This window comes from Enoplosus armatus, chromosome 24 (genome assembly GCF_043641665.1).
Source record: "Enoplosus armatus isolate fEnoArm2 chromosome 24, fEnoArm2.hap1, whole genome shotgun sequence".
Lineage (NCBI taxonomy): Eukaryota > Metazoa > Chordata > Actinopteri > Centrarchiformes > Enoplosidae > Enoplosus > Enoplosus armatus.
In genome coordinates this window covers 829,562-843,189 of record NC_092203.1, presented here as the reverse complement: position 1 = coordinate 843,189, position 13,628 = coordinate 829,562, and the positions used below count along the sequence as shown (strand labels likewise).

The 13,628-nt window shown below is 44.9% G+C and overlaps 1 protein-coding gene across 3 annotated transcripts in view; it reads left to right on the top strand.

Annotated features, from left to right (window-relative positions):
- The window catches only part of LOC139306445 (neuroligin-4, X-linked-like), a 34,132-nt gene extending 25,328 nt beyond the window's left edge, over nucleotides 1–8,804 (top strand). For 2 of the 3 annotated variants that reach the window (XM_070930304.1, XM_070930303.1), the window contains exons 3-5: nucleotides 1,835–2,624; nucleotides 7,346–7,667; nucleotides 7,704–8,804. In XM_070930304.1, the coding sequence (XP_070786405.1) occupies nucleotides 1,835–2,624; nucleotides 7,346–7,667; nucleotides 7,704–8,240 (1,649 nt within the window). In that variant the 3' untranslated portion in view covers nucleotides 8,241–8,804. Of the gene's footprint in view, nucleotides 1–1,834; nucleotides 2,625–7,345 lie in introns of all 3 variants that reach the window. The other variant, XM_070930302.1, reaches the window with a different exon arrangement.
- Nucleotides 8,805–13,628: the final 4,824 nt, after the last annotated feature.

Genomic DNA, 13,628 nt, shown 5'->3' with positions numbered 1-13,628 from the left:
TCTTTATATATATATATATATATATATATATATATATATATTATTAATGGACATTTCAAATGTTTTCTGGCTCTCACAGAGCTCCTGGCTTTCACAAATGCATAGTTTTCGTGCAACTCAAATGTATACAACCAGCAAGGACCAATCTGTCAGGGAAAAAAAACAAACAACAACAAAAAAAAGTATTTTGAGAGGATTGGATCTCAAAAAGTGCAGCCGCACTTCCCAGGCCATTTCCTCCCCACGCGGGAAGAACACAGGCTTTGTGGGGGAAAAAAAAAACACCTTTTTATCTTGCGGGTAGGGGTCCTTTCGGGGTTTACCTTTGCAGGCAATCAGGGTGATGGGGGGAGCGCTTTTGGTCTCGCGTCGCCGTCATTAGGTTCGTTTCTTTTTTCTTCATCTCGTTCTTGAGGCACTGGGAACTGGGAACTTACTTTACATTTAGATAAAGGTCCTTACGTTGCGATGGGCAGCAATCATGGCTGAGAGAGTCAACAAACACTCTATGCCCTGTCAAAGCGTTCTCAGGGACGTATAAAACATCACAGAGAAAGCTAAATTTGCTCCTGTAAATCTGAAGCTCCGTTGTTGCAAAGCTGACATGGAGGCAGAAGTACCGTCAGCTTGTGCGTTAGGAAGGTCAAAACTGCCAGTCACTCTCTTATCTACGGTTTTGAGCTGAACATCGGGGCTTGAGGTTTAACCGATGCTCCACGTCTGACTAACAGCGGCGGCACAGCTAAAGCAGGCCTTGTGGGGAATGTATTCAGTGTGCTCAAAACATACTTTTCAAGTCGGCCTGGTTGAGTCACCACCGCCGTGTGTTTGCATGAGTATAAATAGCACTCTCTGAAACCAAAAAAAAAAAAAACATACACATAACTCCAGTGTTCCTAGTGTATTGTGGCCTACTTGCTGAGTGGCAGCCCATGAAGCCGTGCTGCCGATATTGTTCCGGGATGTGGAAACTGCCTGAGGTGTTGTTACCGCATAAGCAGCAGCAGCAGCAGCAGCTATCTTTTATGTTTGGGATTTGTTCATTAGGGACACACAGGCGGAATGTGTCAATATTCCGGATCCTTTTATTTGCCTTGAAATGTCTTTGCTGGTATGACGAGAGATGGAGCGCAAGAATTTTACGTCGACTGATCTGTCCATTAATAGGGTACATAAATCTGCTGATCTGATCTGCTGGCCGTGATACTAACTCCATGAAGTGCCGTGCCGCTCCCCGTGTGCTTCAAAATAGATGCAGCATATTTCAATGTGAATGCAGTGGTATTTCGTTACTGTGGAGCCAGAAGCGTTGACAATGATATACGGGGTTTCTAAAACTGGATGTAGACCATTTCCGCTACTATTTGCCAAGGGGTGACTTTGAAACACTGCATTTAGCTGTTTTCATTACATTGCATAACGAAGCTGGCTTGAAACAACGGCTCGTGTTGATGTTGCATCCTGTAAGTGGTGAAATTTTACCAACCGGAGCTACGGGAGACACTTTTTGCTTTTGGTTGGTGAGGTTTTGAGAGGTTTAGAGCTTTGAAATTGACCCAAAAGTGAGACACAACGCAAGAGCCTCAGACATCCACCAGGGAAAAGGTCACCGCTGACACCAGTTTGCAGGCTGGGTCGCTAATTAGCTAGTCAGCTATAGCACATTTGCATCCTTTTAATAATAGAGAACCCATTTCGATGCTTTTAACTAAAGCAAATGTTTGCTGCATCTCACCTGACTTGAAGCATGAACTCTTTGCTGCCAGCATTTTGTGTGTGTGTGTGTGTGTGTGTGTGTATGTATGCGTTTCACTAATACCACCTCTGATCTCAGATCTGTTCCAGAAAGCTATCATCCAGAGTGGCACAGCGCTGTCCAGCTGGGCGGTCAACTACCAGCCTGCCAAGTACACGCGGGCCCTGGCTGAGAAGGTGGGCTGCAACATGCTGGACACCATCGACCTGGTGGAGTGCCTGCAGAACAAGAACTACAAGGAGCTGATCGAGCAGTACATCACGCCCGCGAAGTACCACATCGCCTTCGGGCCTGTGATTGATGGCGACGTCATCCCGGATGACCCCCAGATCCTCATGGAGCAAGGGGAGTTCCTCAACTATGATATCATGCTGGGGGTCAATCAAGGCGAGGGGTTTAAATTTGTGGACGGCATCGTGGACAGTGAGGACGGCGTGTCTGCCAACGATTTCGACTTTGCCGTGTCGGACTTTGTGGACCACCTCTACGGCTACCCAGAGGGTAAGGACACGCTGCGCGAGACCATCAAATTCATGTACACAGATTGGGCGGACAAGGAGAACCCGGAGACCCGGCGCAAGACCCTGGTGGCCCTGTTCACTGACCACCAGTGGGTGGCGCCGGCAGTGGCCACAGCTGACCTCCACGCCCAGTATGGCTCGCCCACCTACTTCTACGCTTTCTACCACCACTGTCAGAGTGACATGAAGCCCAGCTGGGCCGACTCGGCCCACGGCGATGAAGTACCGTACGTGTTCGGAATCCCCATGATCGGCCCCACGGACCTCTTCAACTGCAACTTCTCCAAGAACGACGTGATGCTGAGTGCTGTTGTCATGACCTACTGGACTAACTTTGCTAAAACAGGGTGAGTGCTCCTTTCCCTTCCTTGCATTTTCATTCATGTTATACCATTATTCATATGAGAATCTCTTCAGACAGTATGTGAGATACATTTCCCTTAGAATTTGCGTCTAAAATTCTTCTCCCTAGAGTCTTCACTCAGCCAAACTGAGTCAAATACGTACTTTACACTGTCGACCGAGGAAGAAACGGGACGAATAATGATCATGTTTTGATGCTTCTTTAGCATAAACAGTAATCCAGTGATTGTTGCTAATCCATGCAAGGTTCAAGGTTCAATTTATTCATCCATAAAATCATGGAAATTGCAGTGCTCCCCCATCCTAATCAATCAACGCTGATTACAGAGCATAAAAACGACAAAACACAAAACTCTATTTCACTATAAAAACTAAAATGGGGGGTGAAATAGCCATTCAAACAATAACATGAAGAACTAGAGATGAAACTGAATTAAATGTGGCTTTCCATATCCGGCTGCGTTGTCGCGTCTCCTGGCGGACAAAAGAGAGAATGCTGTTTGGCGTGCATGGCAGGTGGTCTAGGTTTACGATCTAAACAAGGAACTGCTAATGCTAATGTAGCTGCTAATGTAAAGCTCGGGTGAACTTTACCCCGTGCAGGCTAAAAAAGCTTTAGGAAACAAGGGGGGCCTCGGGGTGTAGCCGACGGCTGAATGAAGGGCTGAATCCAAACGCTAACCCACCGTGCCAAACGTGATGGACTTTCGATCCCAATACGTGACATGGATGTGGTTAATGGCCGGAATCTTGACCTACCTGAGCACTTTGGACTACATACTGGACTGGCGCCCATAAATCCTGCAGCCTTAACATTAACATGGTCCACCAGAGATATACCTGGTACACAGTGTTAAAAAATACAGATAGTTTCAAATAGCAAATCACTTTTTTTTTAATGATAAGTGTGTTAGTACGTATGTAGTACCACTGACTATTCTGAAAATAACAGTAGGTGTAGTAGTAGAGGCATGTAGTGTGAATGCAATAAGCCTGCAAACGAATGGAATGGTTCCATTTAGTTTCTTGTTTTTGGTCTGCTTCTTCCAATTAAAATGGCCTTTAAAATCCAAAGAATGTAAGCAACTTGATATTGCAAAGACTTGGATTCGGGCTGCGGTATCAACAAAAAAAAAAAAAAAATATATATATATATATAAGTTTTGTTGTGATTAGTGTTATTATTGATCGACTCGTGAGTCAAAAAGATCAATTGGAGGTTAATGAAACAAAGTCAAATGCCAGTCATACTGAAAATTCAAACAAAATCTTGATCGGCTTCACGCCCCTCCTCTCTGTTTGGCTCCCATCCGCGGGGGGGGGACTCCATTTGTCCATTTGCAGATAAAAAAAAGTCAATCAAAACGCATTTAAAAATGTTCAAGTGACATTTAACATTTTAAACGTTTCTCTATAAATGTCAGAATAGGAAAGCATGCAACACAACAGCTTTTCAACAGCTGCAAAATGATTCGCGAGCGCGTTTTTTTCAAATGAAAACGAAAAGTCTCGGAGAGCCACATCGTTAAATGATTTCCACGCCGTCCGTTTTGGTGTTGCGTTGCCTCGGTTTACCTTGATTTGGACCTCGAAATACCCGTAACATTAATATATTTAGAACATTAGTATTAGGCTTTCGCACCTAACACGCATCACCTGAAAATAAAGCAATTGAATTGTATTATCCCTCCAAAACTCAAATGTTTTTCTTTAGTTGTTGTGATAATTGTTTATGCTATAGTGTATTTCCTCCCAAGTTGGTTTTTTAATCCAGTTTAAGGTTGTAATTCTTCCCTTTTTGACCACCAGAAGTTAGTTCATCAGGGATGGACTGCGAAGGAAGTTGGCCACATCGCGGTTGTAGTGATGGGGCATCTGTCTTAAAATCTTTTTATTCTGACACGGGGGGGGGGGCGGGGACCCCATCGTCATCAGATAATGAAAGCAGGGCTTTATCTTAATTATCTAAAGCCATTATCGTGTCAGTTGCGATGGTGCTTTTAGTTCAATTCAATTAGCGCAAACCAGCTGACACACACTAAGCCTGGACCTTTCGGGACCCCCCACCCCCAGGACGCTTTTACCAATTTGTATCTCAGGAGTTTCGAATATGCGGGTGTTTACCAGACAGGAGGACCTAAAAAAAAAAGAAGAATATGTTGACTTGCATTATGGGTGTAGTGTTTTTTTTTTAACCTATACTAGGGGTTAAAAGTCAGGATATCTCAGCCGTTAACTAGCTAACTTTTTCAGGCTCAGTTTTGCAGGATGGGTCTGGTTTACCATGATTGCTGCCCCCCCCTTCCATGCTTACATTTACCTTTACACTTGTGTTGCAGGCATTAACATTCAACATTTGTCCGCTGCAAGCCCCCCAACTTTGCGGAAGTGGCACATGAAAAGGCCGGGGGACTCTTTAAACCGGCAATTTTGCTAATGACTCAACGGCTTAAATCATTTCACATTTTCAATACTTACATATATTTTTATATAGTTTACACTTTTCTTACTGTCATATTTTTGTATATTGGATACATTTTTTTTTTTTTTTCTTTACAATGGTTGGTCGGACAAAATAAGCAATTTGAGGACGTTGCTTTAGGCTCTGGACTTTTATAGCCTAGAACGAAAGCTAAGCGTGAATGGAAATAACAGTCGAGGGGCTGAAAAAGCGCTGCGCCAACCTGTATGTCGGGGAACGAGGTCCCGCGGCGCTCTCCACAAGCTGCTGCTCCCACAAACATGCGAGGCTCTGCTCCGTTCGCCAGACGGTACGCGGTGGCGCCGAATACATCACAGTTCATCCAAGTACATGAAGGCATCTGTTCCGCCATGCGCTGCTGACAACGCACCGCGACTGTGAATTTCTTCAGTTTTGCATACACCTGTCAGACGGAGACGGGAGTACAGAATTAGCGCCTCAACCTGTGGCAAAGAGTCGCTCGCTGGTGTCGGCAGATCGGGGGGGGGGGGGGGGGGGGGGGGTCGAGCGGGCAAAGCAATGCTAGTTTAGTGAGCGATGAGGGCCCCAAGGCCGCATTTATTTTTATTTTTTATCCGCCCCCCCCTGCAAATTCAGTCGCAGATGACTGGTATATTGTTCCAGCATATGTTACCGCTGAGGTGGCAGGCCCCACCACATGCTAGCAGCGGCATATGTACGGTTCCATATGCAGCCACCAGTTGGAGGGCAGCTTTTTGTTTTTTAATGAGGCATTAGGCAAAGCCACAGGTGGAGCCGTGTACACGCATGCGTTTGACCCACCTTTAACAGCTCCATCACAAGTTGCTGCTGCTCTCCCTGGGGTCCATATTAAGACAATACACTATTAGAAACAGCACAGAATGCATGCAGTATTTATTCTGCGTATTCATTTACGGCGCAGCTTAGGTTTGACGTCCTCTGAGCTGGATCGGCTGTTTGCCCGCGACACTGATCTCCGGCACTGACACGAAATCCCAGTTGTTTACCAAGTTGTTAGAAAGTATGGAAGTGCATTGCATTCACCAAAGGGAAAAGATGCTACCTTATCAGGACTGACGGGATCCATTATAAATACAAAGGACACGGCTACATGTAAGTGTGATGAAAGGACATGATTTGCAACTTCAAATTTAAAAAATAAATTTCAAAGAGAGAAAAAAAGAAATATGAAATGTGAAATGTGTAAATGTGAGCTAGTTTCACATTTCAAGAGCATTGTCATTATGGCAGTGTTTCATGTTTTTATTCGTTCCGTTTCTTTTTGGCAATAATTATGGTTGGTTTTAATTACTGTTTTAATTAAGAGAGAATTCGATTCGTTTCGCATCGTGCGCACACAAGTAGGAAATTGAATTTCAACGTGATTAAATGATTTCATTTACGTATTGGCAGCCCCGGACTTCCATACCATGCTACATACTGATTGCCAATAGTATGGATACCGACCTTTATTTATTTATTTGTTTGTTTTTACAGTTTTTGCAGTCAGTATTTAACTTTGGAATGACATTTGCCTGTTAAACTTCACAAACACGCAGCAAAATGTTGCTGTGCGCGTCCATATCTACACATCTACACTTCCATGCATAGACTGCACAGTGCACACACACACACACACACACACCCTCACTGATTGTTTGCCTCTCACACAGAGGCAGGAGGAGTTCATCATCCGTTCCTCGGTGGCCCCCAAAATGCAATGCGTGGCTCAAGATGAGTTGCTCCTATTGAGTAGTCAGATATACTCAATATATACACAAACACTCCAGTGTGTCGGCTCCAAGGTCGTTGCCTAGCCTTCACCCCCCCCCCCCCCCCCCACCTCTCCAAAGTGAATGAAATCTGAATGAAATCGCTCCAAACCAAGAGCAGACAAAAGAAACGCCCCCGGTGAGCTCGAATCTCAAGAGAAATCCGACAACAGACCTGGAAAAGGACCGTTTCGCCGGTGCGTAAAGGACGCGCAAGAGCATTTTGGCAGCTGGTGCATTCAAATCCGGAGTCGCCCCGAAGAAAGCCGTTTGACTTTAACATAATGAATCTACTGGACAGTTACATACACAAAATTTTGTATGGTTCCTGTTATTGTGTGTCCCACTAATGCGTGTTTACTGTGTCATAATGGATTTGGAGAGAGGTCCTAGGCTGCATACATAAAAACTGTTCGGTGCTTTGATTGCATCTCTTTGATTTTCATCTCCTCTTTCATCCCTTTTTTAGGGATCCGAACCAACCAGTTCCGCAGGACACAAAGTTCATCCACACAAAACCCAACCGCTTTGAGGAGGTCGCCTGGACCAAGTACAACCCCAAGGACCAGCTCTACCTTCACATTGGCCTCAAACCTCGAGTCCGAGACCACTACCGCGCTACCAAGGTCGCCTTCTGGTTAGAGCTGGTTCCACATCTCCACAACATAAATGAATTTTTCCAATACGTATCCACCACCACCAAGATACCGCCGCAGGACACCACCCCCTACCCGTACACCAAACGGTTCCCTGGCAAAAACAACTGGCCGTCCACCACCCGCCACCCAGGGGTCCCACCTGCCAACACCAAACAGACCACTGACCAGCGCAAGAGTGGCGACCTGACCGATGAGTCGACTGTGGTGATCGAGACCAAGAGGGACTACTCCACCGAGCTCAGTGTCACCATTGCAGTCGGAGCCTCCCTGCTCTTTCTCAACATCCTCGCCTTCGCTGCGCTCTACTACAAGAAAGACAAGCGGCGCCACGAGTCCAACCGGCGCGTCCCCACCCCACAGCGCAACTCCGCCCCAACCAACACGCCCTCCACCACCAACGACGTGGCCCACCTGCAGAGCGAGGAGCTGATGTCGCTGCAGATGAAGCAGCAGCAGCTGGAGCACGAGCACCACCACGAGTGTGAGTCGATGCAGACCCACGACACACTGCGCCTGACCTGCCCGCCGGACTACACCCTCACCCTGCGCCGGTCGCCCGACGACATACCCCTGATGACGCCCAGCACCATCACCATGATCCCCAACTCGCTGGCTGGCATGCAGCCCCTGCACAACTTCAACACTTTCGGTGGCAGCCAGAACAGTACCAACTTACCCCACGGCCACTCCACCACGCGGGTATAGCTCCCCTGGGACGGGAAGGCACCGGGAGTCCCTCTGGATCAGCCGCTGACCTCGCGAGGCAGACGTGAAAGGGATAAAACTGTGTGAAGCACAGACTCGGCAGATGTTATTTTGCTACCACGCCTTCTTCAAAAGCATATACGGCATAAATTGATCACGAACTCATGAAAATATTACAAGTGAATGTTACTATAGTAATAACTCTATTTGGAGCTAAGCTTCATGGAAGGTTTCAAGGAGTTTTACCAAAAGACAAGGCGAACCAGGGGAAAAGACTGTTAATATTCTTACAACACAAAATGACCCGTTTCAGTGTGACAGAGAAGCCTTTTTCCGGACAGGAAGACGGTCTTTTGAAAAGAAAAGCAGCGACTGAACGTCCGGGACATCCTGACGCGTCATGACACCACCTGACTCGGGCACAGAATTCTACACCCCAGCCTGAAATGTATTTATGAAAACTTTGTTTTAAAAAAAAAACAACAACAAAAAAACAAAAAACAGAAAAAAGGTATATAGTTGTGCGTTGAAATTTTACAATTCAAAGAAGAAGAAAAAAAATATATAAAGAGCTCCTATAATTGTTTTTTTATTTTGGCTGAGTTTTTTTTGTTTTTTTCCCCCCTCCTTTCCAGCTTGTGCTTTCTGTTTAGGTGCGTTGTAAATATATCCGAACATTCTTCATTGTTTCTCTGATTACAACCTGTGTTTCATTATTATTATTATTTTTATTTATTTTGTTTTTTTTTTAATTTAATTTAATTTTTCCCACAGAAACAGACCAAAATGCGAACACAATCCCATCTTTCGGAGAGAGCTTGCGCATCACGCAGGTCATCACATGTAGTACTGTCTCGTGCGTTCCTCTGTTTCCACTCTTTAGACAACATTGCATGTCCACGAAGAGCTTTGACTCTCCATTGTCAGACATCGTCTCCTGTCTGAGAATGAGGGCTGACTTGATCCCGTCACCTACTGTCATCCTGTTACGCTTCCAATAGTTTCCTTTGTGGGCTTTTTCTGTCTTGCAATCTCAGCACTGCCTGAGCTTACAATGTGACCAGCAATGTATTATTTAGAAACAATAATAATAATAATAATAATTTAAAAAAAAGGCAGTGAATATTTTGTATCAATATTAGTTGGATATGTTTGTAAAGAAATATATGTTAGATATTTCAAAATTGTCATATGCTAGCAATATGTAAAGTATTGTGCCAGGCTTGTGATATTTTGGGTTACATAAGCAAGTGAATGAGTGTAAATATTAATGATACTAATTATTATAAAATTACGACAAAAGTAACCATTAACTCTCTTTCCGTTTTGCATCCTATTACAAAAAAAACAAAACAAACCAAAAATAACAAAAACAAAAAATGGAAGTACATCCAGAAGATTTTAAGCTACATTTGTAAATTCTATAAAAGATATATTCTTGCCATTTGGTCCCCAAACCAGTCGAGATAACGGGGGTTTTAATGTAGAGTTTTAAAATCCTTAGTTTGTCTTATGTTTGTTTGTTTTTTTTCGGTTTTGCCTTAAGTGATAATAGAGATATTTCTGGCTGGACACCTGTATAAACTTTTTCTGCAACATTTTTAATAAAATATCACAGTATTTTCTAAAAAAAAAAAACAACAACAACAAAAACAACAAAGCAAAAAAAAAAAAAAAGAAACATGGGAAGGTTTTATTGGATTTGGTTGGACTGTCGTGGGCGCTGTGTGTTCAGATGGGTTTGGATGGCTGTGCACGTCAGTTTCTGACTCTCTTAGCTAAACTGCAGGGAGAACCCCCCCCCCCCATTCCTCATTGTCCATTTTATCATATTTTAGCAAAATTACTCCCCGTTTTCTGATTTCATGCTAACACTTCCTGCGCAGTTTCACATTAAAAGCCAGCAGCTTAAAAGGGCATAATCTCCATTTCCTGATAGGATTTAAATGTGAATCTACATTTAACAAAAATAAATAAATAGATAAACAACAACAAAAAAAGAAACAGAAAAAAGGAGGCAAATCACTGAACGCAGGGAAAAACAAATGAGGGAATTTAATGTGGTCATTGTGCACAAATATGCCCACAGGCACTTCGGGACACAAAGAACATGAAAAGGAATAGTCTAGCATATGAGCTAAATTAAGGGTGAATTTCAGAAATAATTATAGTTATAGCCTGCGGTTCTACGTAACGTTTTGTAAAGCTGCTTTGCTTCTAAAACACTCATAGATCACATTAACAGGGAAGCTGCACAAAGAAGCATTCATTCCATTCTCTAGGAAAGCGCAAACGCAGAGTCCCGAGTCGAAAGTCGAAGGTCCCCGCATTGTCGTGTGGCACTGAATTCACCCGTTCACACACATTTAAGTTATGCACATGCATGCACAAACCTGAATTTCTCATTTGGGCTCACAAGTTTTGCAGAGGAAATGATTATTACGACGAGCATTAGACGCACAATCTCTTACGCCGTGACATATTCTACGCCCCCAAAATCAACCACTAATTCTGAAGCTTTTACTTGTCTTAAAAAGGGCGGGTTGCTAACACGGAAAGTCATCTACTCTACAACAGCCTCGTTGTGTTCATACTCTCTCTATATATATTGTCTTAAAAGTTAAGCGTAGCGGTGGTGAAGTTGAAGTAATGCGACCGCGTTGTAGTTCGTTTGTAGCCCTAACGTTAGCGTTTTTGCTTCCGCCGATCTGCCGCTTACGCCTCAGACATCATAAAAAGTGGCGTTCACTTGCGGAGACCGTCTTGCCAAACGAGAAACGTGCGAGTATCGCGAACTTTTCTGCGGTGGTCCGAAATCCCGTCGGCTTTTTGTCGAGGCGAACCGGGGGCGACGCCGACTTCTCCCCGGGTATATAACAAGATATTTTCACGTTATTGCTGGACACCGAAATATTCAGTTCATTCAGGAAACACGGTACGTTGGTATTACAATCAGGAGAGACTTTGAAAGAGGAAGTCAGGGAACCAAGATCTCCATCTTTTAATGTTCAACAGCCGGAGGAAAAGACTCTGAGCTCGACAAGATAGAAGTCTTTTAAATGAGGTGGGTATCCCGTGGTCTGACTACCAAGCACAAGTCTTTTTTGGGGGTGCGTTGTTTTGTTCAACTTTTCAAAGGCGGCAGTTCAGTTCTCGCTTGAGTTTTGACTCACCACCGATCGATACCGGCAATCTGGCGCTTCAAACTTTCGAGGCGTCGCATTGCATCCGCAAACAGTTCGGGCTCTGCCAGCCAAGCTGAATCCCCTCGGTTGTTGCGAATCGCCGCCGTGTGCTTCCGTAAGGCTTCTCAGCTGAATAGTAAGTATCCAGTATCCAGACTCTAGGCACCCTGTATTCAGTAAAACTGCCTTGAAATCACCCACCACCACCTCCTCACCCCCCCTCACTGCTCAATCTATTGATCCCCTTTGCAACGAGCCAAGCAAATTAGCTTTTGACTTAAAACCGAAGTGACAGGGGCAAAATTGAAATCTTTAATAGTAATCTGCAGTTACTCAGGCGCAGTGGACATCTCCATACAATCTCCCCTGACATTTGCAAAAGCTCCCCCATGAGTACATGCTGATGGGGGGGGGGTCAATAATGTATGATCCAGCAAACAAGCCTTGCACATACTGAGATGAATATTTACCTTGAGACTTTTGTGCAAACAAAGCAGCGTAAATGTGCATGCGCCCTTTTAATTGGCATGTTGTTTATGCTTAGGGTAAATGGGGTGGAGTTGGGCGTGGATTGATGCAGGGAGAATGACGGCGCGGGGGGGGGGGGGGTTATACTGGTGGCGTTCTGAATGTGAATACTGAAGACTCGACTAGAAGTTAATTAAGCTGGCAACAGCGCTCCATCACTCACCCGCGGCCCCCAGAACTGTCATTCAAGTGCACCACTCTCCAGGCAGCCATTACCGAGGCGTATCGATCGCCGCAGCGACAAGGTAGTGCACCAAATAGGAGTGGGCAGAGATGAAGGTTGTGTGTGTGTGTGTGTGTGTGTGTGTGTGTTTAGTTTAGGGAATGGGAAAGAGGGGTGAGGTGTTTCTAGGTACTATGAACGCCGCACAAAGCCCTGCTGAGAGCAGCTGCAGCAAGAACCGCTGCTGTGGTCCCCAAACGTGAATTAAAATGCAGGTAAACACCTCGGCAGCAAAGCCAGTTGATTGCATTCCCCTCCCTGGGTAGCTGGGACCTTAATAGACGAATGTGAAATCTTCCGAGTTAATATATATGCAGCTAAACTGCGAGGAACCCAGGCAGCAGTAATGGCCTCCAGAAATGCCCTCCCCCCCCCCCCCCCACCTCTTTTACTTTGGGAAATATTGTCCTCAGCTCACATTCAGCCCTCCTCAATAGTTTCCCTCATCAGTTGCAGCACCGAGGTATCTGACCCGAGGAATTTTCTGCATCACTCGTTGTCTATGTAAATGAGTGACTCAGGGGTGATGGCAGCAAAGGATCATGGGACTCATGCCAGCTGAATTTCTAAATCCCCCCGTGCCGCAACATGCACCTCAACAAAATGTCTAAAAATGGATGCCTGGTATTAATGAATCAAACATATCTGTGTGTGTGTGTGTTTGTTTTTGCAATTTCTTTTGCAATAAAGCCTCATGACGGCAGGTTACTTGTCAAAACCGCAGATTTTGAAATACCTTATCGTTCATCCAGGGTCGGATTAGAGGGAAATTCTGGTACGTTTAAACCTGGGCCATGTTTTTTTAGTTTTTTTTTTAGAAATCTTGGGGTCTAAATAATAAGTAATAGTTACCAAAGGTTTGGGAATTGGCCCAAGTAGATCGCCTCAGCCGGCTGCCCCTAACATGCCCGAAATGTAGTCCTGCGTGCCCACGTCCACCAGCGGTGCTCGTGTTCTTCTTGGTGTCTGGCAACGTTACGTATCCCAACCGAGATAGACCTTTTTGTTCAACCAGACTTCAGACCAGGGTTTGAATTCTCGCGAGAGGCGAGGGCCGTTGCAGGAATCCCGAACAAGGCTTCTCCTTCCGTTCATGGTTAAGCAAAAGGGATCTTACTATTGATCCATGATCCCACAGCCCCAAAAAAATCAACACAACAAGTTCTCCTACACTGCCTTGCCGCTGGTTTATGGTTAAAACTTGTTAAAACCCCTTAACAAGACGGGGCCTCAAAATCTAGATCACAACTCAGGAGCCATCTTAAAAGGACCCACACCAGTGGTTTCGTGCGTTTGTGGCCAACAAGTCCTCAAAATTAGATGAAAAATACATTGCTTGTGTTTGTGTTTGGGTCGACCTCGCTTGTTGGTGGTTCCAGAAACCCTTCCAAACGGCCGCGACAAAAACTTTCAAAGTGCTTTTCTGATCTGCCGTCTCCATGGCTGACGTTT